The sequence below is a fragment of the Clytia hemisphaerica genome, unplaced genomic scaffold (genome assembly GCF_902728285.1).
Source record: "Clytia hemisphaerica strain Z4C2 unplaced genomic scaffold, Clytia hemisphaerica genome assembly, whole genome shotgun sequence".
Classification (NCBI taxonomy): domain Eukaryota; kingdom Metazoa; phylum Cnidaria; class Hydrozoa; order Leptothecata; family Clytiidae; genus Clytia; species Clytia hemisphaerica.
The window spans coordinates 215736-239225 of record NW_027104129.1 but is presented as its reverse complement, the minus strand read 5'-3'; the positions used below and the strand labels follow the sequence as shown (position 1 = coordinate 239225).

The 23490-nt window shown below is 36.1% G+C and overlaps 2 protein-coding genes and 1 long non-coding RNA gene across 4 annotated transcripts in view; 1 reads left to right on the top strand and 2 right to left on the bottom strand.

The window, feature by feature from the left end:
• LOC136813618 (dedicator of cytokinesis protein 1-like) overlaps positions 1–23490 on the top strand; it is a 49275-nt gene that overhangs the window by 6516 nt on the left and 19269 nt on the right. For both annotated transcript variants that reach the window (XM_067070122.1, XM_067070123.1), the window contains exons 2-32: positions 8349–8407; positions 8993–9082; positions 9297–9337; positions 9488–9540; positions 9694–9796; positions 10259–10348; positions 10476–10531; positions 10699–10786; positions 10910–10939; positions 11113–11270; positions 11523–11604; positions 11805–11868; positions 12155–12229; positions 13371–13449; positions 13687–13766; positions 13884–13927; positions 14184–14265; positions 14737–14858; positions 15525–15623; positions 15786–15858; positions 17924–18027; positions 18326–18497; positions 18710–18807; positions 19167–19250; positions 19534–19634; positions 20396–20489; positions 20680–20732; positions 20986–21094; positions 22223–22293; positions 22753–22859; positions 23189–23319. In XM_067070122.1, the coding sequence (XP_066926223.1) occupies positions 8365–8407; positions 8993–9082; positions 9297–9337; positions 9488–9540; positions 9694–9796; positions 10259–10348; positions 10476–10531; positions 10699–10786; positions 10910–10939; positions 11113–11270; positions 11523–11604; positions 11805–11868; positions 12155–12229; positions 13371–13449; positions 13687–13766; positions 13884–13927; positions 14184–14265; positions 14737–14858; positions 15525–15623; positions 15786–15858; positions 17924–18027; positions 18326–18497; positions 18710–18807; positions 19167–19250; positions 19534–19634; positions 20396–20489; positions 20680–20732; positions 20986–21094; positions 22223–22293; positions 22753–22859; positions 23189–23319 (2676 nt within the window). In that variant the 5' untranslated portion in view covers positions 8349–8364. The remainder of the gene's footprint in view (positions 1–8348; positions 8408–8992; positions 9083–9296; positions 9338–9487; positions 9541–9693; positions 9797–10258; positions 10349–10475; positions 10532–10698; positions 10787–10909; positions 10940–11112; positions 11271–11522; positions 11605–11804; positions 11869–12154; positions 12230–13370; positions 13450–13686; positions 13767–13883; positions 13928–14183; positions 14266–14736; positions 14859–15524; positions 15624–15785; positions 15859–17923; positions 18028–18325; positions 18498–18709; positions 18808–19166; positions 19251–19533; positions 19635–20395; positions 20490–20679; positions 20733–20985; positions 21095–22222; positions 22294–22752; positions 22860–23188; positions 23320–23490) is intronic.
• On the bottom strand, positions 3122–6264 carry LOC136813651 (uncharacterized). The gene is made up of 2 exons (XM_067070156.1): positions 3290–6264; positions 3122–3161 (listed from the first exon to the last, which is right to left on the bottom strand). The coding sequence occupies exons 1-2, from the start codon at positions 6262–6264 to the stop codon at positions 3122–3124; spliced, it is 3015 nt and encodes a 1004-aa protein (XP_066926257.1).
• LOC136813616 (uncharacterized) lies at positions 6283–6983 on the bottom strand. The gene is made up of 2 exons (XR_010847509.1): positions 6507–6983; positions 6283–6320 (listed from the first exon to the last, which is right to left on the bottom strand). It is a non-coding gene; the product is annotated as an uncharacterized lncRNA (long non-coding RNA).

Genomic DNA, 23490 nt, shown 5'->3' with positions numbered 1-23490 from the left:
GGTAATTGATAGATTTCCTTGGGATGATATCTCTTGTATTTGATGCCAAGCATTATGTCTACCTCTCCCCCAATTGAGGCAGGCAAAGATGGTAGGGTTGGTTGGGTCAAATCCATCTTCCTTGTAAGCCTTTGATATGTCATGCTTAACTTCTTTGAGTGAGTGAACTGGGAATTTGGAAGTTATTTGTTTGAGACAAAGGCCTCTGATGGTGGCATCCTGACCATTGAAGAGTGGTAGAAGGATTTTGTAACCTCCAGAGCTGATTGTTGAAATCTTTCCAACTCCTCCAATTGGGATTTTGCCATTGAACTCTAATGAAGCACGTTTGCCCAGTTTCTTGACAGCTTTTTCAGTGATGACCATATCGCTACATCCTAGATCGAAGAATATTGTATACCTTTGACCGTCAACTTCAATTGTCTGCAAAATGTAAATGGCATTGTTGTCAACTTCTGGATCAGGATTAAGGTTATTCAGCGAGTTGAATGTGGCAAAGAAGACCAGCTTTATGTCCTTCGAGAAGGGTGATACATTTGATTGTCGATTGATGTATCTGTCCTTGTACGTTTGAAGGGTATCTTCATTCTGACTGTTGGATGCATGATCTTGACATACGAGGACATGCTTCTTTGTAGGGAAGTTATCATGTGATTGATGTTTGCAGATGAAGTGATTTTGACATCGACCTTCTTTGTGTTTCTCATTTGATCGAAGTGCACCAGGATACAAGCATTGCCAGCAATATCCTTTCTTCTTTAGGGCATTAAATCGTTGTGATGGTGTCTGTAAATGCCGTAGGCCAAACTCATGGACAGAGACATTTAGGTGAGTAGGTTTTCGACGCGTTCTTCTGATAAGTAACGGCTATAAAATAAACACAAATAATAATGTCAAGAAAAAGCTCATCGCAAATTAGATAACACAAGAAATGGTATAAATCTAAGCCTTGGTACAGAAAAAGGTAACAGAGAATATGTACAAGAAATATCAAAAATATATCACTTACTAAAAACACTGTCACCTCACACCATAACGTACACAAATACAGCTTACAATAAGTGATCCAACATTACACACAAACATTTATAACATACAGAACGGTAGACAAGACTCCCATGAGACTTACGAAACGTTAACAATACACAAAGGACAAAACATTCCTAATGATAATACATAATTATCATATAATTAATACATAAGGGACATCAAAATATGATCACAAACCAATTATACCTATACATAATTCAAATGCTATGATACAAAGGAAACATAAAACTAATATAACAAAAACTACTGTCTAACGGCAGTAACACTCCCCACCGTCAAGATATTAATATCTTGACCACAAAATTCTAGAACATAAAGCCAATTCCAAAGTTCTTTATAAGGTATAAATCCTTCATAGCTACCACGATGATCACTAGAATCATCATCAATCAGAATCGCTGTCATGAAATCAGCAAACGTAAAGTACGTCCAAAAGCATCTCATAAAAAGTCTGCAATAAGTTAAATTCAGCACGCATTCCAAATAAAAAATATTCCTTACAGTTTTACTTTTCACTTTGCCACGAGCTGTAGAAATTATATCGAGAGATGGAGATACAGAAGGAACATTTTTTCCATATGCTTGAATGCAATCTGCTGTAGCCTTGACACAATCAACGAAGTCTTTCTTAATGAAGACACTTGAAAGAGACTTTGTACATTCAATCTTCTGAACGATTACATGTTGACTAGTAGGAAATGGGGCAATCTTTATCACTGGGAATAAAACAACGTCCGGAACAATCTCCAATGCACATTGATGACGTATGGGTTTGACTAGTTGAACATCACCGACTTGCACACCTGATACGCGACGAGGTATTGCTCTTTTAAGAATCGCACGAGACAAATTTTGCACAGACTTTGCAACAACTTCGTTGATACGAACAGCAGGGACTACTTCCAATGCATGTGTTTTGATACTTTTCAAAGCGAGAACAATTTTTGCGACGCGAAGCCTCTGGGGTGCGGATTCAATAACTTCAATACCAGTTTTGACCACTTCACGAGACAAACAGAGCTCATGCTCAAACTGTTCTTTAGGGAAAAATGAAAATGCATTTATATGCTTGGTTGACAAACCTTCAAAGTCATGCAGCAAACCATTGAGTCTCTTTTTCTCGTAATCATACGTAGATCTGTCAATCTCAAGGTCGATACTCTCTCGACATTTGTTTCCATAAACACGCTTGAGAAATCTGGTTGACTCGAAAATATTATCCAGAAGCTTGTTACGCTCTTCAGCGTATCCTTTGACGAGGTTGATAGCCATAATTTCACTGCCATGATCCATTGTTTGATTCTGTAACAATTAGTTCAAACAAAACATTTATGCAAGTTGCTGTTTGAATCCCAATGCTCAATCTGCCATTACGATAGGGTGTACGTGAGTGTTTTTACTGTAAATGCCGTAGGCCAAACTCATGGACAGAGACATTTAGGTGAGTAGGTTTTCGACGCGTTCTTCTGATAAGTAACGGCTATAAAATAAACACAAATAATAATGTCAAGAAAAAGCTCATCGCAAATTAGATAACACAAGAAATGGTATAAATCTAAGCCTTGGTACAGAAAAAGGTAACAGAGAATATGTACAAGAAATATCAAAAATATATCACTTACTAAAAACACTGTCACCTCACACCATAACGTACACAAATACAGCTTACAATAAGTGATCCAACATTACACACAAACATTTATAACATACAGAACGGTAGACAAGACTCCCATGAGACTTACGAAACGTTAACAATACACAAAGGACAAAACATTCCTAATGATAATACATAATTATCATATAATTAATACATAAGGGACATCAAAATATGATCACAAACCAATTATACCTATACATAATTCAAATGCTATGATACAAAGGAAACATAAAACTAATATAACAAAAACTACTGTCTAACGGCAGTAACAGTGTCATCTCCACGAATACTCGACATGAGTAGTACTGAATGATCTTTGAACCTTTAGGGCCATTTGTCTTGTTATGTCCTTCTTCACCACAAATGAAACATGCATCTTTGTTGTTGCCAGGACTTTGAGTTTGATCATCTTGTCTACCAGAGTGGTGTGATGAGGAAGGATTTCGAGGAGGGACTGGTTTAGAATCATTGGTGCAGTGAAGCAACTTCATTTGTTGAATTGATAACTCTTTCTCGAGGAAGGTGATGAATTCTTTCCAGATGTCAGCATCGTCTAGATGTCTTCCATCAATAGATTCAAACCATTTTGTTTGCCGTTTGTCATCGAGTAACGCATAGATGTCTTTGATGGCGTTGCCGTAGTAGAGATTACATTCAATGTTGTGTTGCTTTGCCAACTTGATAACGTCTTTGATGATGTTGAGGATTTTACTGATTGACTCGATCAACTTCTCAGGATCACGAGTCCTCCACATCCGATTTGACTGAGTGAGTTGAGCCAACTTCTTTGAAAGGAGTAGCTTGGCATCTCCATACGAGGATTTGAGACGTGTCCATATTTCATCTATCTTATCAATTCCTTTGACAAGACTCAAGGCTGGACCGTCAAGGTAGTTGTTTGTGAGAAGATCTGGGAGAACTGATGATGGTGTATTCTTCTTGTGTAGTTTCTCAAAGTCGCTTTGGAAGGTGTAAATATCAATATCAGATTCATACCCTTTGAACTTTTGAAGCTTGATATTCAATTTCGATGATTGAAATTTCTGTTGCTTGAGTACTTCATTGGTTGATGCTTCATGTTCAATGGTTGTAACGTATTTGTTCTTGAGTGCACAGACTTCATGATATGATTGGATGATTCCATCAACTTCACTGTGGTCTGCTTTGTGTGAGTTGACCAACATTTCTTTGACTTGGAGGGCCATGTGATCCAGCTTCTTTGTGTAGTGGTTCAAGTTTGATTTTGCATTGACCAATTCATCGTAGCTGAAGTTGGTCGGATCTTGGCTGAAGATGGTGCGTAATGTTGGGATGGAAGTTTTGATTTCAGTCATCAGGAACTTGTGGGAATCCAACTGGATCTTCTGTAATTCACAATCTTCTACTTCTCTGTCGCGTCGCAGAATTCTCATATGAATCTTGATCTTTTGTATGATTTCTCTGAATGAATCTGAAGTTTCGTTAAACCTTGTTGAGAAGATTTCAAGGTAGTTGTTATCTCCAAGTGTTAGCTGCAATTCTGTATGGATTGTGCGAAATCGAGTACGAAGTGATTCAGTTTTGGATGTCAATAGTTCAGCCTCTGTAAGAGTAAGTTCCTCAATGTCACTTTCCACAACCATGTCTTCAAGATCGTTTGCAATAACACACTGCTCTATGTTCAATTGCTTTACCCTTTCCATTTCGACTGGTGTTCTTTTGTTGAGGGTTGGAGTGGAAATTCTGGTGATTGGTGTAGAAGAAGTCTGGTTGATAAGTTTGGTTCTGTGATGATTGGTGGAATTGATTGAAGTGTGACCATGAAATCCTGATGATTGATTAACCAAAACAGGAGTGATGTGTGAAGTCTGACCATTGATGGGTGAAGTCGGACCATTGATGTGTGAAGTCTGACCATTGATGTGTGAAGTCTGACCATTGATGTGTGAAGTCTGACCATGATGTGTGAATTGACCATGGTGTTGAATGTGAAGTCTGACCATTGATACGTGAAGTCTGACCATTGATACGTGAAGTCTGACCATTGATACGTGAAGTCTGACCATTGATGGGTGAAGTCTGACCATTGATACGTGAAGTCTGACCAGTTGATACGTGATGTGACCATTGAGTGAAGTTGACCATTGATGAGTCTGACCATTGATGGGTGAAGTCTGACCATTGATGGGTGAAGTCTGACCATTGATAGGTGAAGTCTGACCATTGATACGTGAAGTCTGACCATTGATGGGTGAAGTCTGACCATTGATGTGTGACGTTGGAGCGTTGATTTGTGAGGTCAAAGGGTAGGTGTGTGACCAACCATGATGGGACCATGGATTGCTTTGATACAACATGGGAACACCTTGATGATACGCAGGAGCGCCATGATGAGACATAGGAGCGCCATGATGAAACATTGGAGCACCATGATGATACATTGGAGCGCCATGATGAGATGAAGGAGCGCCTTGATGAGACGTAGGAGCACCTTGATGAAACATTGGAGCACCTTGATGAGAGGTTGGAGCGCCTTGATGATATATTGGAGCACCTTGATGAGACGTAGGAGCACCTTGATGAAACGAAGGAGCGCCTTGATGAAACGAAGGAGCGCCTTGATGAAACGAAGGAGCACCTTGATGATACGAAGGAGCGCCTTGGTGAGACGTAGGAGCGCCTTGTTGCGATGTAGGAGCGTCATGATGAAACGTTGGAGCGCCATGATAAAACGTAGGAGCACCTTGATGAGACATTGAAGTGCCATGATGAGACGTTGAAGCGCCATGATGAGACGTTGAAGCGCCAAGTTGAGATGTTGAAGCGCCATGATGAGATGTTGAAGCGCCATGATGAGATGTTGAAGCGCCATGATGAGACGTTGAAGCGCCATGTTGAGATGTTGAAGCGCCATGATGAGACGTAGAAATGTCTTGTTCAGGCAGCGGAGCGTCATGTTCAGGCGGCGGAGCGTCGTGTTCAGGCGGCGGAGCGTCATGTTCAGGCGGTGGAGCATCATGTTCAGGCGGCGGAGTGTCATGTTCAGGCGGCGGAGTGTCGTGTTCAAGTAGCAGAGCGTCATGTTCAAACGATAGAACATCATGGTTAAACAACAGAACATCATGTTGAGGCGAAGCGACACCATGTTGAGACAACAAAAGGTTATGATGAGATGATGAGACGCTATCTTGAGGTGGGGGTTCATAATGGAATGCTTGTTCATAAGGGTCATGTCCTAAATTGGAGGCTTGCCTGAGTAACCGAGCATCCATCTTTGAATCCTCTGACTCTGAAGATTGATCATCCATCGGAAGATTTTGAAAGATCAAATTGTATTGTGAGTTTGCGTTAAATTCGGAATTTGAAGTGGTACAATTCCTCGTGACGTTGTAGCAGACGTCCGATCGGTTATGTGGAGCGACTATAGGTTGTTCGATTTGGGCGGTAGTATCAGGGGATGAATAACTGTCACTTACATGATCATTGATAAGTTGTGTCTTTTCACGTACCTGCCCGGTATGATGGAGTAATCTGTAATCAATTCTCTTGCGTGATCTCTTGCTGTTTGAATGTTGCATGGAGTTCACCACTGAGGATTCTCGTACTGACGTATATTTGTAATCAAGGATTCAAACTAAATAGATACAAAGATCCAAAATTAGTTTATATGAAAAAACAAAAATGAATAAATTCTAAGACTAAGTCTATATCAAACAAAGTCTAGAGTATATGAGACTAGGGTATCATACATTACAAGAGAGGATACATTAAAGTAAACAAGAGGAAATATATTGAATAGTAAATAATAAATAATGCTTACCAGCTTGCCAGAGTGAAAGAACTGTGAAGGAGAATCCAAAATGTCAAAATGATTTGAAGACTATCATTGATTGACTTATGTTTATTTGAAATTTATGTTGAGAAAATGACTAAGTCCTGAGGTGTTGACTCTCTGAGTGCTACATGTCAACTGAACTCCTAAGAAAAGTGGACAAGCTGCCATATTTATAGAAAATCTAAACCAAGTTGGCCATAAATACTAAAATTATGAAAAATAGCTAGGAAATGTAAATATGATGAACCAAGTTGGCTATCAAACTAAAATTGATATAAACTAGAAAATACAAAATAAATTATCATAAATTATGCAGAAAACCTGGTTTTCACTGAAAATACTGAAAAATGCACTTAAAAGAAACCAGAATAGACACAAAAACAAATGGAAGAGACTCAAGATAAAATGAGATCAAACTTGAGATATTGGTAAATTTTGCAGTTCAATAAGTTCAATATTGGTCAAATTACATAGGCGGCGAGCGTTTTCTAATTCTCCAATCGGAGTCCGGTCATTTTGAATGAAAACAAAAAGTTAAAAAGGGCACGCTATCAGTGAAAGTATGATTGATAAACTTGGTGGAGTTATCAAAACAAATTTGTTGTCAAAGAGATTTAACAGTAAGTGAAAATACAGGCCAGACAACAGTCCCATGTTTCGAACAATTGTCCCAAGTTAGAGCAGTTGACGGTACACAAATATAAAAAAAGTCTGCTCTTTTGCGAAAATTTTTTAGATCACTCGGTAACTTTGACATGCAATCAATTGCGCACACTGTAAAAAAATCTCTAGAGAAAAATAACACAAAAAAATGGCGTCAAGATTTAAGCAGCGTGTGTGTGATTTAATTGTTAAAATTACTTCTTCAAATTATTTTTAAAATACTTTGATTTAAAAATACATTTGGATGGTAAAAGTTTGATTGTTAAGCTTGGTCGAATCATCAAAACAAACTTGTTGTCAAAGAGATTTAAATAGTAAGTGAAAATACAGTCCAGAAATCAGCCATCCCAAGATTTGACCAATCGTCCCAAGTTAGAGCCGTTGACGGTATTTAAATTACACAAAACAAAACTATTCTGTGTTGTCTGATGTTTACACAAATTCTTCTCCACCGTTTGGTCTCTGGAGGTAAACCTGTTTTTTTTTGCATTTTCATAGGGAAAGTTGGTTTCTTGAGCTTTTCAAAACAAAATCCTCTCAAATTTTAGTATGTTCTTTCTTTTTCACTATACCACCATGAAATTTTATTTCAAATTTCTGATAGAATGTGGGGTCAACCATCTTCCAACTCCTTTTCAATCTCGAGATATCACATTGTTTCTGTTTTGGTGATGTCATCAACTGAAAATGCCCAATTTGCAGTCAATGGGTACCTTATGCATGCCCAAAAGGTCCCAGAAAACCAAAAAACATCAATTATTTCCACAGGAAAGTGGGTTTGCGAAAGATTGACACTGCTACGACTTCTTCTCCAAAAAACCTGAATGTTTATTTTATTTTTACTGTTTTAAAGCGACTTCTTCTCCAAAAAACCCTGAATAAGACAGACATAAAATCAGGAAAGTCTTTCAATGAGTGCAGCTGTGACGATTGGGGATGTCGTCAAACGCTGGGCTATAGTGTGGCATGAATTTTTTTATAAATCCACTTAGTATAGTAAGATAATTGGTTAATCTCAACTATTTGTGGTGCTGTTGGTAGCTGTTGAAATCTACAATAAGAAGTTCAGAAGTTTTTTAAATCCTTGAGAAATTTTATCAAATTTAAGAGGTCATTTTAATAGTAGCTAGACAAAAGATTTTACAAATAAGTATTTTATTTTAGACTATTCATGTAGAAAATGGTATTGTGGAAAAGGAGCAACCCAATCAAGTATGGGGTTGGTAAGTAAAATATCTTTTTAAATTATTATCTTTTGATTTTGCCTTAGGGGTGGTTAAATCTACCACTGTGCTGTTCTTTTGTATGTAATATGCTTTAATTTATCTCAATGTACAATGAATACATTTTTCAAAAATTTACATGATAAATATTGATGAATCAAGAAAACACAAACCCAGCAACGAAGTTAAAGAATTGTCTTTTGGCAATAAGATAATAATACAAAATCTCGATTTTACCTCTAACATGCCAAAGTTTTCAATGGCCTCATTGAAATGCATTCGATTCTGCTAAAAAAGGCTTTAAGAAAAAGTCTCTCAGAGACAAATCACTGAACTGAAGATATAGATCTTTAGAATATTTTAAAACAGAATTTAATATCTTCAAAATCAAAATCTATATCTTCAGTTCAGTGATTTGTCTCTGAGAGACTTTTTCTTAAAGCCTTTTTTAGCAGAATCGAATGCATTTCAATGAGGCCATTGAAAACTTTGGCATGTTAGAGGTAAAATCGAGATTTTGTATTATTAAACAAACCTGGATTAAGATTTGTATGTAGTTGTAACTGCTTTTTGTTTGACTTTCAGCTGTTTCAAGATTTAATGGGAATGGGCACCATATGCTACCGTTAGATTTTGGAGAAGCAGTTTTGATTTATGAAGAAACTGAAAATTCAGGTGATTTTAAATATTCTATTGTTTCTGAAATAGTTTCTGCAAAGAGATTATCAATGAGAAATAACTTGTAGACTTGCTGTTCTGTTTTGACTAAGTCAAGAACTCTAACACTAGTTTCTGTGTGGCTTTGATTTTCAGATGATTTGATCTAAAACAGTGTATTTGTCATTTGAACAATATCAAAATTTAATTGAGATTGAAATTTTCTCTTTAGATTGGTTTCTTGGATGCTCTTTGGTTAATAGGAATCAAAAGGTGAGAAATTCATTTGAATCAGAATTTTAGCAAACCTTTGACCCTTATTAGACTTATTTTGACTATTTACTTACTGACTGACAAACTATTACAAAACCTTTTACCATTGTTGGACTTTTTTTTTTATGAAATGTTCAAAATTTCTTTTAGGGAATTTTTCCACAATCTTATATTCACATCAAATGGACAATAGAAAGTGAAAGGTTGGTCATTCTTCATTCACAAATTGAACTTGTTTAATGTTTTTCTAAACTTTGTTTATTAGAATCTTGTTTCGGTTCTTCTATAAGTCTTAAAAATTAGCTTTACCATCTTAAAGCTGAACTAGCTAGAAATGTGATTTTATTTTTCTGTAGCAAAGATGATGTTGATGTTGCTCACAGTAAAGAATTATCTGCTGTCTTGGAAATTACTTCAGTACTTCAAGAATGGGGAGAAATCTGGAAGCAATTATTTGTTGTAAGTGATATAAAAGGCTTTTGATAATGGTTCTTTTGATAAAAATTGAGGTATGAGAAATTTTGGTCAACTGGTTCCCAAATATTGCCTTTTTAAAGCCTTTCATTCATGGGTTGGCTTATGATGATTAAAAAACTTTCACAACTTTTGATAAGGAAATTTCTAAGACGTGTTTTACACCTCAATTTTCATCAGAACTGCTCTTTTCTTATAAGATTTTTAAAAATCTTTCAAAAAATATTTTTGCAGATGATAATATCGGAGATACTGTTGAAAACTAAGCTTTTAGACCCCATTAGGGCAGGTAATCTGTGCCCAATTCCATGCTAATAATCATCATTCAAAAATATTTTTGTGCTAAAAGACTCAATAATCAATTATCATGACAAAAGTCATGGTATTTTATCTATATTTAGTCTTATTAACTTCCCCATTATATTTATACTTGTTTCTTATTTATAGAAAAAAGCTGACGAAACAGATCAAGTGCGAAAACTTCTTCAAGATCTGTTGAGCAGAAGGAGACAAGTTTTGTCAGGGGCCTTGACAGCAGTAAGTACCTCATTTTCTGGTCCAAATCTTAGTTTTTTTTTGTGAAAAGTTTTTTGTTTATGGTTTGATTATTCTTTCCTTTTAAAGACCAGCTTTAGAAAAATGTTTTACTTTTTACTTCTTTCAGGACCAATTAAAACAAGTTAAAACAGAAATTGGAAACAAAATTGATTTTGGGAATAAGTAAGGAAACTCTTTTTCGTACTCTAACTGCTCCACCATACTATTATACACACACAGAATTATCCATTCTAAAAGTAGAAAGTCTTTAGTTTTGGAAATTTTTGGATCAACCACGATTGGTTCTTTTTGTCCTGAAAGTTTCATAATGTATCAATTTTATTTTTCAGGCTTTTAGGGCTTGACTTGGTTGTTCGTGACAATGAGGGGACTGTCATTGATGTGGATAGCACTGGCATTATTGAACTTTACAAAATGGTGAGTTACTTTCATTTCAGGTCAATCTAGACTTTAAACAGATTGAAATGGTTAGCTTTCTCTATTTTGCCTGTCTAAATACTTTCCTAGCAGATATTTATAATGATGTTTTTCATTTAATAGCACTGGCAATCTGCAGAAAGGCTGGAAGAGGTATTTTCTTTAAATTTTATTCTCTCTTTTAAATTTCTTTTTTAATGCAGTGTGCTTTATGGTGAAGTAAATTTGTTTTTTTATAGATTTAAGAATTTCAAATGTTGACTATTGTTAATTATGAAATTAGGCCTTGTACTTCAAAATTATATTGCTGATCTTTTTTCTCTTAGCCTGCTAGTAGCAGGAAAAAGAAAGCACCAAACAGTAATATGCTGCAGTTCAATGGTCATAATCTGTATGTCTCAGTGAAAAATGTTGTTTGCCAAATTGACGATGAATCTGAAGTCTTTTTGACATTGTATGATGGAAGAGAAGGTCAATTCATCAGGTTAGTTTTCTTTTTCATGGCATATATTATGGCGTATATGAATTGAGCACAACCTATCATGTTATTATATCACTGAAAGCAGAATTTTGAAAAGATTTTCAATTTGATAGGGCTTTAAAAGGAATTTTGCTTCAAGCTTAAAAATTCTGCTTCAAGCTTTTTGGTTATAGCTTATTCTATTAGATTATTTCCCCTAAAACATCTGACAGGCAGCTATAACTGACATCGTTATATTTTCTTGTTTAAATTCAGTGAGCACTACATGGTATCATGGACAGATAAAGGAATGCCAAAAGATTTGGATAAACTTCACAATATGACATGTTTGTTCACTGTATGTTTTTTTTTTCTGCAATGATATTATCATCCCTAATTTTCAGTTTTAATTAGAAAAGGCCCATCTATGCTTGAGCACCATTCTTATTTTCTATAGACTTTTTACTAGATAAAAAGGCACTTCTAAAACTTTGGTATCATCAGGTATCATAGAAGCTTTTTTATGCTTTTTGAGAACATTTTGACTTTTTCCTTTAGGACCTCGGTATGCAAGACTTACAAAGGGATAAATTATACATTGTTTGTCAGATTATAAGATATGGTATGTTTTGATTATTTTTTGCTTTTGGCAAGGATTTTTCTTGCTTTAATGTTAATGATGTGCAGCTTTAATATAATCTGGAGCTGGGTTTTATAAATTGAGTTGGAGTTTTTGATTGCATTTAACTCAATAAGCCCACAAATCAAAAGGGTCTTTTGGGATTATGATAAGTTCTCACCTCATTTGATACTTTTTTACTTACCTATCTTCTCAGAAACTTGTGTAAAACATGATAGAAACTTGTTTTGTGCTTACTTGAATTAAATTTAACTCTCTTCCAATAAAGGCAAAATGGACATGAATAGTAAAGAAAAGAAGAAAAGTCAAACAAAGGACCTAAGAAGACCTTTCGGTGTGGCAGGTGATTACAATATTTTCAATAAAATGATCTTTCTCAAATAAAACTAACAACTAGACATTGTAGTATTTAAAAGTGGCCTCTGATACAGCCTATTTTATATAGGTCTATAAAAATCAGAATAATAAAGTCAATAAAAGTTGTATCTTGAAATCTCAACATGGTCACTTACATCAATACCTTTTAATCCATAGTTTTTACTAAAACTTGCTAAAAATGAAAGCTATGTTTTTTGGACCTACCTCCGGGTGCCCCGGTGGAGGTCCTATGAATTAACCTGTGTCTGTTCGTCCGTTCGTTCGTCTGTTACCAGCTTTTCTCGAGATTGGCTCATTAGTTTTTTCTGATTTTTGGCACAAAGATGCAAAATGGCAATGCCCAAAATGTGATGGAGCCCGATTTTCGAAAAAAAAAATTTTCCGGCCGAAAATGGCGGAAATATGCCGGAAAAACTGGTTTTTCGGCATTTTCTTGAGATTTCATCATTAGTTTTTTCTGATTTTTTGCTCAAAGATGCGTATTAACAATGCCCAAAACATGGCCTAGTCCGATTTTTGAGAAAAATTTTTTTCCGGTCGGAAATGCCGGAAATATGCCGGAAATCGCCGTTTTTCTGGATTTTCATTGGACTTTTTCCGTATAATTGGTTGTTTTTTTCATTCAAAAACATTATTAATAGTAATGCCCACCATCAAGCATGTTTCAATTTTCAATAAAATAGGTTTTTGAAGCCGGAACTATTTTAAAAGTCGCCAGAACAGCCGATTTTCGCTGGAAAAACGGTATTTCTTGAATTTCTTTATTTTTTGCAGATTTTCATTGGGTTTTTTCCATATATTTCTATACTTTTCAAACAAAAACATTATTGATAACAATGCTCACCATCAAGCATGATTCAATTGTCAATAAAACTGAATTTTGCGAACTTCCTATTTATTTTTTCCCTACAACCCTTCCCTTTCCCCCCATCAACAATCAATGATGAATTTATTGTGTTGTGTATTTTCGCTAAGCGCTATATTTTCTGACTGATTTTTTTTCATTTTTCTTTTCGCATTGCTATCTAACTTTCATCATCAGGTAGGTCCATTCAGCATATAGCTTGTTATTCTTTATAATGAATTGTTCTTCTCTTGTTCCATAGTGTTACATATTAGTGACATTGTACAAGGGAATGTTATCGAAGATGAAGACAAAGAATACTTCCTACTTCTTCAGAAAAAGTGAGAGACAAATAAGCTATTGTTTAACCTTTGATTGAAAAATTATTGTTTTAATGCTGATTCATATGGTTTTATTAGCGATTTTATAGGTATTACATTAAGTAGAGTTTCTATATACCAGAGTTGTAATTTACCAACAAAATAGATCAATCAAAGAAACACTATTGTATTATAATGTTATCATTTCCATGACATCACCTTCCAAATTATTAAAATTACTTTTCTTCAATTGTGTAGCTTTTCTGGACATGACGACTTGGAGACACTGATAAAACGTTCAATCAACAAAATTAATACACAACAACAAGGGAATGAAGGTACAAGACTTATAGTTACCCAGTATGATAAATTGTTGTATTGAAATTTTCATTTTGATGTAACAAAGTTCTAACTCTGTTGCATTTGTTTTCATCTAAATGGTAATTATCTTTCAGGAATTTGGCTAAGTCTCCAAAAGCTTCATGGTGACTTACAGCAGGTATTCCTCTTACCTTTTATCTCATCTTTTGTATTTTTATTCTAAAAATTGAAGAGGCTAGTGCTCGTTTTAGGTTTCTCCTTTAAAGTTCATAAGAATTCTAACGTCTGCAGACATCTCTTGTATCAGAATTCTTTTTACTTTTCTTAGTCTTTGAATTATTGCCTTGTCAAACACTTTTCACCATCCTGAATTGTTAGCTTTTTTTGTCAATGCTCACAATAGAGTAGTGTAGTAGAATGGCTCTTATTTATAGGTCAAAGATGAGCATCCATTATTGGTAAATCATTCGACAGCCATTGCTAGAAAACAAGGCTTTCCTGATGTTATCATGCCAGGTATATAGTGCCTTACTTCAAATATCATAATTTAACTGCTTATCGTCATTGTCAAAGCAGGAGGAACAATCTCAAAATGAATCTCTCAGTATATTGAGAATCTTTCTGTATAAGATGAACCTTTGACAATTACATTGACCCTTTCGTCTTACAGAGGAGAGATTCATCCACATGACCCAAGGCCAATCTCGTTTTCAAAGGTTTATCTTACAGAAAATTCTCACTTTCCTAAGATGCTAATTTGAGATTTGCCCTTTTGTCTTAACAAGGACAATATGATGCTAACCTACCTTGAATGTATTAGATTTATGTACTTGGTTTGCCATCAGTTCAAGTTGGAAGGTCTTGTATAGAATATTTTCTCAGAAACAGGTGTAAGCCTTAGTGTGGAGAGGCTGAAGTATATAATAGAGCTTAGAACTTAGACATGCACCATCCATTGCTTTTGTTATATCTTCTTAATTTTTTCAGGTGACATTCGTAATGACATGTATTTAACATTGGTATCTGGAGTCTTTGATAAAGGGCGAAAAACATCTTTGAACATGCAAGTTATTGTTGGAGTTTACGATTCTAATGGCAAACTTTTGAATGTAAGCAGCTCACCATCTTTAAATTAAATGAGGAATATTTTATTTTCTTTGGTATAAGTAATGAAAGGCTTCAAAAACAATAAAGTAGTTGTTATTGATTTAAGTAAGCAATTCTGCGACCGCAGTCGGAGGCGACCCGAAGGCTCCTCTTTCGATAGCTATCTACCCGAAGGTAGGGGAGGGTGCCACTCTTTCTCCCTGGATTGCTCCACTTACCCTTGATCCTTCTCTCACTTGCTGATTATCAAGCAGAGAGGCACCAAGTACCATTTTGAGAATCTTTTGTATAACCCTGCTGGGGGTTGAACCCACAGCCTTGCAAACCGTAGCAGGATGGTAGAGCCACTGCACCACGGTTCACTATTGATTTAAGCTTATGATTCTTCCTGGGTTAATTTTATAGATAGCCAGAAAGATTAGCCATGGTCTCTCTGAGAAACATTGGTAAAATTTCCAAAAAAGTTTAAGATTACAGGGCTATACACCAAATTTATGATTTCATTTTCTTTACTTCCTTTCTCAAATTAGACTGCTTTCTAAATCATACCAATATAATGGTAACTTTGTACACAAAAAGTGGTACATCCCAATTATTTTTAAATTACCAAACCCAAAATCTCCAGCTGATAACTTATTATTAACATATTCCCTGTTGTTCTTTTTCAGGAAGTTATTTCATTAGGTGCCGGTGAACCTCTTGTTAAAGAATACCTTTCCACCATCAACTACCACAGTGAACAACCGAAGTGGGGAGAAACTGTTAAAGTAAGAATGAAGTACTCTTAAATTGTTGATCTGATAGCCCAACACAAAGCTTTTTCCAAGGCCTTCTAAGACCCTGGGTTTTTACAAAATTTCTGCTTTCCCTGTATCTTACTTCAACTTTGGAATTATTATCCAGTTGTTTAGTATCTGTTTTCTTCATAGTTTGTTCTACCAATCGATAAAGTGAACGGATGTCATGTTAGATTCTCATTCAAACACAGGGCTACTTTAGAAGGTAAGACTTTCTTTTCTTCATTTAGATATTCTTTTGTTGTCATTTTATCAGTGTAGCTGGAACCTCGATATTCCAGGATTAGAAAAAGCTATACCTGTTATATTTTTTCTTTAAAGAATCGACAAGCCATCAACATCGATAAATTACACACATTTCCATGGCTGGAACCCCCCCCCCCCTGGCCTGAGGGGGGGGGGGGGGGGGCTAAAAGGTCGAGCAGCGATTGGTACCTGATTTTAGCCTGTGGCTAGGGGGGACTAAACATGTTAGGGTCACCTAAATTTTTTCAGATGGACCAGGGGGCTAGATTCTATATTTGGTGATTGAATTATAAGCAGCCTACCAGACCATAGGTTGGCACTTTCTCATCTTATATTTTAATCTAAGCAATGCTCGAAAACTGACAATTTGGTATCTAATATATTATCTGTAGTGCCGTAGCATGGGGGGGGGGGCAAGGGGGGGCTATAACCCCAATAATTTTTTCAAAAATGGTTATTTTGCAAAGTTTTTCTTTTTAAATTTGTCATAATTGTCTTATAAGTGCATGCTTTGAGTGCATTTTCAAGCAATCTAGAGCTCAAATTTTCAAAATTTCCCCCCTCGGGCCAAACCATGGTTGGCCCTAAACTTCAGCCCCCCTAATATGAAAATGCTTCCTACGGCACTGATCTGTAAAAATTCTTTAATTATGTTGCATTTACTTAGATAAAAAATCTGTCAAATCTGTCTGGCAAGGGATCTGCACCCTGACTTACAAAACCTTGATAATCTGGCATGAACCTTCAGTACTTAGCTTTTCTCTAATTTCTTAGGGCATTTATTCTATTTAGCAATAACCTAAACTAACTGTTGTTGTATTTGTTTGATGGTTTGAGAAGGATTTTCGAAAAAATTTGACGTGTTATTGGCTTAGGGGTCACCAAAAATATATGGCAACCAGGGGTTACTTAAATCTTAGGGGTCACCTGAATTCTTAGGGGGCACCTAAAACCTGCTGCCAAGCCATGATTTCCTCAGAAACTTTTAAAATCATTTGACATTATGACTTTCTTGAAGCCGTTCCGAAATTAACCAATCGGGTTATGCATCGGAATTCCTATGGGAGTTCTTTTCCGAGATTTGTAAAATAGCTAAGTCGTCAAAAAAACTTTTCCCGGGGGTTTGAGGAAAAAACAGAACTGCTATCATTTGTTTTTTATTTAACCATATATTTAAATTTGCGCTCAAAAATACTTAAATTAATGAGTTAACAATATTCAATACACTATTTGTATCTCTCAGAAAATAAACACAAGTACAGAACGACATAGCTTATCATTTGGCATACCCCCGTATTTGTACCATTCTATCGTGGGCGCAAAATAGGGCGGAAACTAAGTAGCACCCTCAGTGCAAGATTACCGCCTTATCTTTATTCGCCCGCGCGAGAACGCGAGCTAATCATTTTTTTTCGCGCGCTCAAGGGGAAAAGGAAAGTGATCGATATTATTCGAAGGAAAAACGTCAGAAACAAACCCAAAGACCAACAGATGTATTTTGTTGTTGACAATCGATCCTGTGAAGATGAAAAAATTTCTGCTATGCGTTTTTTTTTTTGGAGCGCTGAAAAACTCTAATTTCGATCTTTCCTTAAGGTAAAGAGGTTGCGAGATTTGGGTTAGCGAGGCAAAAATCGCTAAAAAGCTGGTAAAATCGTAATCCTCAAAAATCGAAGTTGCAGCCTCACTGTTTATTTGAGCATACATACTGTCAGACATGGTATCTATACAGATGTATTCTTATTCATCATTGATATCGTTGAACTTTGTATAACCCTGAAGGCTGTTTCTCGACTCTGGCCAAACAAAATCTTTGATCAGAGTTTTTTGAAAGGGGTGCCCTTTATAAACTCGAGTAGTGTCACCGTGACAGTATCACTTTCTAAGATGTTTGACAAGATTGGTCCAGGGTTTTAGTCAGTAATCGATGTAGAGACTACAGTAGACAAGTGGTATTTTTTAAACTTCCTAAATTCCTTTACTTAATATTTTCAGTATCAAAACTTTCATTTTGATTTCCATAGAAAAGGACAGATATCAGAAGATCTTTTCACTGGCATACATCAACCTGGCATCGCAAGATGGTACCTGTTTACAAGATGGACAGTACGAACTAGCTGTCTACAAAGTAAGTTTGCAGCCAGATATGCTCATCTCAAAGCATTGACCATTAGCCATTGCGTCATAGGACACTACCCAATATCTCTCGCAGAGTCGAAATCACAACTGAAAAGTCATTTAACACACTGAACATAGTCAATCCATTTAAGTTTTCAAATTTTCTTTTTAATCTAAATGTTTCTTAGTGTGTATTCATTGTGTGTTTTTAAAAATCCTCAACACCCAGATAACGTACAAAGCTCTCTATTAAGTCTGCTGTCAAACAAAGAAAGCCAAGGGCAACTTTACTCTTTTTTTATTCTTAGTGTGAAACAAAGAAATTGGAAGACTGCAACACCTATCTGAAGCTACCTTCATTGAAATCTGAAGTGTCGCAACAGAACAAGAAAAATCTCCACAACGGTGGATTGGCCTTCTCAAAGACTGACTCTTTCAAAATTAATTTTCAATTATGCTCAACCAAACTTGCACAAAACGGTGAGTGTTGACTCAAGCCTTTATTATTTAGACTGTTGGACTTCTTTACGCTTTTCTTTCTCTCGTTTACAAAGCAACTTTGGCTTTTCTTTTATTAATAATGATTAGTATTGGACTGAGGTGTTTCTTCTGTCTGTCCACCAGGCTACAATATTTTCATCTTCATATCGGTGCTCTTATCGGTAAAAGTGTCCCATCCTCATTTCTTTCAGTTGATTTGCTTGGACTATTGAAGTGGAGAAGTCAGAAAGACCAACTACCAATCATTTTACCCGCATTAATGAAAGTGGGCGGTCAAGAAATTGTAAAGGTAAATACTATTGTATTGTAACCTCATAGATCATTTTCAGAGAACTTTCTCATCGAAGTACACAAATTTTGACCATTTCGGTTGTGGTTGAGTTTTTCTGGTACTTTTGGTTGCATCACCATAGTCTATAGTCTATATCGCCTTGGTTATACGGCGATGAAAACAATTTTTTGACTCTTTATAAATCTGACTAACGGGGATTTATTTTAGTTGTTTTTTAAATCTATTGAACTGTCGTAGCTTGCTTGCTTGTTTTATTTTGTTTTGTTCAATATTCCTTATCCTTACACTTGCCTTGAATTATACTAATATCACTGAGTATTGATGTCAAGGAAATGCTTATCTCCTTGTTGTTGTAGTTTTTACAAGACACATTTGATGCTTTGTTCGCCATCCTCATGGAAGACGCAACACAATACGGAGAAATGGTCTCCAATGCTGTCGTAAGAACATTATCATTATCCTCTTTTTACATGGCTCTTATTCTCTAAGAATTCAAAAGATCAAAGTGCCTTATGAGTTGAATGCCCTAGCTTGTTTCAGGATAAATTCTTTATAAACACTTTTTAATGTAATTGTTAGACTAGATACTATTTGAGCATGCATGCAATGATATCCTTCATTGACTAAAATATCAGTTAAGGTAGAGAGTCTATCACCACACTTTCCTATCACCTTACCTATTAGGGTTAAGGAATACAGACGATTTCTTTTTTCTTTTAATAGGTATTTTGTATCGGGCTGCTGGCGGACAAGAAGTACCATCGCTTCAGATCCATTCTTGATACTTATATCGAGAACTTGTTCAGTTCTACTAAAGCATACATGTAAGAACATACAGTCAACTCACACTAATTCGAACCTCTATTATTTGAATCTTTATGTAATTCGAGCTTGAATATTGGTCCCTTCAGCTGGAAAGTGATATCGAATCCTCTCCCAATTCGAATCTTTCTCAAATTAGAAGACAATTCTTGGTCCCTTGAAAATTGAATTAGACTGAGTCAACTGTAATACTTTCTTAAAAACTGTGCTATCAATGGGCCTCCTCAACGGTTTACGTGGTGGCCTGATGGAGTGATTTCGATGTTTTTGGCATGATGCGCGATAGAGCATAATTTTGATGCGTGATTGAGATGATCGTTTTGAAAAAATGTAGGCGATCGCGATAAAAGTGATTAAAATTGTTGAAAAAATTTCCGTCCCTGACTTCATCTTCTATGTGAAGGGTATGTTGAATCAAACTGTTACTTGAGGGGAAGAAACTTTTCCCGATTCTCGGGATTTTTGCCCTTTTTCGCGACAGTTTCTGCCAAGTAAGAAATTACACGAGAAATTCGCGAAAGTTTTTTCCGCGAAAAGTACACTTCTTTTGCTATTTTAAGCCCCATTTTCAGTTTTTGTGCATTTTTATTGCTTTTTTGCCTGCAAAATGAAATAACATTCTAAAATTCGCGAAAGTTAGATCCGCTGAATTTGTTCCAAAAGTAAATTCGTGAAATTTCGCGATTTTGCAACCTCGCAAAAGTTTCTGCACGCGAATGTTTCCACTCTTAAAGCAATTAATTCATCACATCTTTCCCAATAGTACCCTGGTTGATGTATTGCAAAAACACATTGAAGGTGTGAAACAATCTGATCTTGCTGGCGAGGGCAGAGAATACATCATGAAATATTATAAGGTATATTTTATCTTAACTGTCCTTTTCGAAAAACAGCAGCTTTTTATTCGAACTCTAGCCCCGAAATTTTAGCAGCTTGGACATTAGACATAGCCGTTATTACATCTTCAAAGCTAGCAACTGAAAAGTTTTGACTGCGTATTTCCTGTGATGTTTTGGTTCTGCTAAGCTCCTTTTTAACCTTCCACAGGCTCTGGAATATCTCATCAAATTTATCGTACGGTCAAGATCCTTATCAGAAAGGTAATCGATGTAAACTTTATTTTATGGTACCCAAAGATACCTCTGTAATGCACACAGCCTCTTAAACCGACAAGATGCACTTTTTGATAAAGACCCCTTAGTAATATTGATCCGCGCGTACTCGAGACAGTATGTACAAATAAAATTAATGAAACATATAGACGATAGACTTTAATGATCAATATTTCTCTCATTTGAATTACTATTTCCCAGCTTAAAGCTAATTTGATGTATCTGTTGCTGTTCACCATAGAGCTGCACCAGGGAAAGGACGTTTAGAGTTTGAAACATCCATCACAAACCTTTTCATATCCATCACTGGAACGATGACAATGACAGGAGATATTGTTCTTCCTTTACAAGTATGCACATTTTATTTCACCTTGCATATTTTTAGCAAAGTGAAACGATTACAGTCCCCATGAACCTAAAAGGTCCATTTCATATCCTTAACTCGAACATGTTTTCTACAAACCTTTGCGGTCTGTGCTACTAAAAACTAAATTGCGCTATCATGTCCTCGTTCGCTATATGGTGTCGACAATACGGGTATATGATAAAGTGATCCTGTTAATTTGCACACGATATGTCGTTCATTATAAACTAAAGAAAAATCATTTATATCAAACTGTTCAGTCTTGCTAACTCAAACTCAAAGGGTTAATCTAAATTCATAGTGTGCAGAGGGGTCTGAACCCCCCCCCCATTAATATTTCATCCCCCCCTATAAAGGTATCCCCCCTATTTTTAAAATTTTTTGATCCCGCACCATTTACAGGGGTCCGAGCCCCCAGCATATAATTTGTACTCCCAGTATTGGGGAAGAATTTTGATGAATGAAATATATTTTTCAGTGTGAATTCGTACCAATAGTCAACGAACTTGAAAACACTAGCAAATAAACAGTAAACTAATAATTTTTTAACCAAAAAGTTACTATCCCCCCCCCCATTTTTATTTGATCCCCCCCCTATAAGCTCAAACCCCCCATTTTAACTGGAAAATTGGCCATCCCCCCCTATAAAGCCTTCCTTGAAAACTCGGATCCCCCCCCCCCTTAAAAAAGGGGGGGGGTTCATACTATGCTAATGTCCTCGAACTAACCGACAAGGTTACAATCAACCAAAGAATTAAGTGTTTTTCCTTGGTTTTGAAGATTTGAATAATGAAAGCTGAATTATCCGTATATTGATGTAATTATTTTCAACTTCAGTTGAGCTAGAATCTGACAATGTCTGTATGTATGTATGTCTGTATGTCTGTATGTCCGTCCGAAAGCTTTGGGGCAGCCTGGAGACTTCAAAAATTGTTCGATTTGGCTCAAATTTTGCACACTTGTTCCTTGGGTGAATATCTTGGGGTCTACAATTGGGCCTATGAATAATTTGAAGCCACTGAAGTTGAGCCCAGTGCGTTGCGCACGTTCTACTACTAGACCCAAGATTTAAACTTGGATTTGATTACCACTATTTTCTTTTGGTTTCTTTTAGGGGTGTGCATTGAAATATGTACCAGCTGTATTTGGCGATCTTTTAGAGGTCTTTAATGCTGAAGAGCTAGGGTAAGATCTTTTAGACGGCTTTGTTTGTGATACTAGCGAGTTTATGTATTTGCACTTTTGAGGACGGTAGAGTGACGGAAGCGATTTAGAATAAGCAGCAGTTCTGACCCACAAAATCGAGGACGGTAAAAGTTGATTTACCATCGTCCTCAGTTGGTCAGGATCTAGTCAAATTAGAACCTTACCGTCTCCGTCCCAGAAAAACACACATACATAAATTCGGTGCTGTTAATTGTGATACTGATACAATTTTTCATTATTTAACCCTTGAATTTTAATCAATGAGTGTGTATGGTCAAGACATGTTCAATCTTGGATAATGCTGCATAGTTCTCTTTACTTTGTCTAAAGCTGAAAACGTCCTACTTAAAGCGTAAGTGGCTAAATCTGGGGAATCATGGTGCCCTCGCCTACTATCGGTTAGACAGTCGTACAAATAGTTTTTCTCTTTTTGTTTAGTTACTTTGCACGTGATTTGGTGGAGAAAGTTGCACCGAATAAACTACAACGACAAAAACTGACCTACATCCACAACCTCGTCAAATCACCCTTGTTTTTCAATCCAGGTACAAATTTCGGCATGAGCCGGAGTTTTGTTATATAAGACACTGTTGTTGCTGTTCATTGTTTATAATGTTGTTTTTGGACAGTTTATGGTGAATCTTTTTTGGCAACTTAAAGTTTGTGCGGGGGTTGACCTCCCTCCTCCAGAATACCTTGTAGAAAGTGCTAACTTGTGAAAAGGTCTTACTCTAAGAAAAGACGTACCCTCATTTTACATGAAATGAAAAACAACCTAGAGTACATAAAACTAAACAACACTGTGTTTCATGTTAGTTGGAGTGGAAAAGTGGAAAAAGGAAAAAGGAAATGTTGACCTTTGTTTTTATTTTAGTGAGTCGAAGTGTGATCCGTCCTATGATAGTGGGCCAGTTGAAAATGAATATGAGAAACTTTGAAGAACTACAAATCTGTGCTGACGTTTTGAACGAGATGTTATCCAATTACGATAACGTCGAACGAGTGGTAAGACAGTCTTTTGACCTATACTTTTATTCGCTAGATTTAAAAAAGTAGACAGGTCTTTCTCTTGTCAAGAACCTGTGAGTACGTACCTCCTCGATACCGATAAATTAACTAAAGTGAATAATATTTAGTCCTTTGGTATTGATCAGAAACACTATGGCTTCACTTACT

Excerpts from the sequence above, each read along its gene's own strand:
- LOC136813651 (XM_067070156.1), bottom strand. The coding sequence starts at position 6,264 with ATGCAACATTCAAACAGCAAGAGATCACGCAAGAGAATTGATTACAGA. Across the intron at positions 3,162-3,289 it reads GACAAACGGCAAACAAAATG|TCCCTCCTCGAAATCCTTCC; the intron begins GTTTGAATCTAT and ends ATTCTAAACCAG.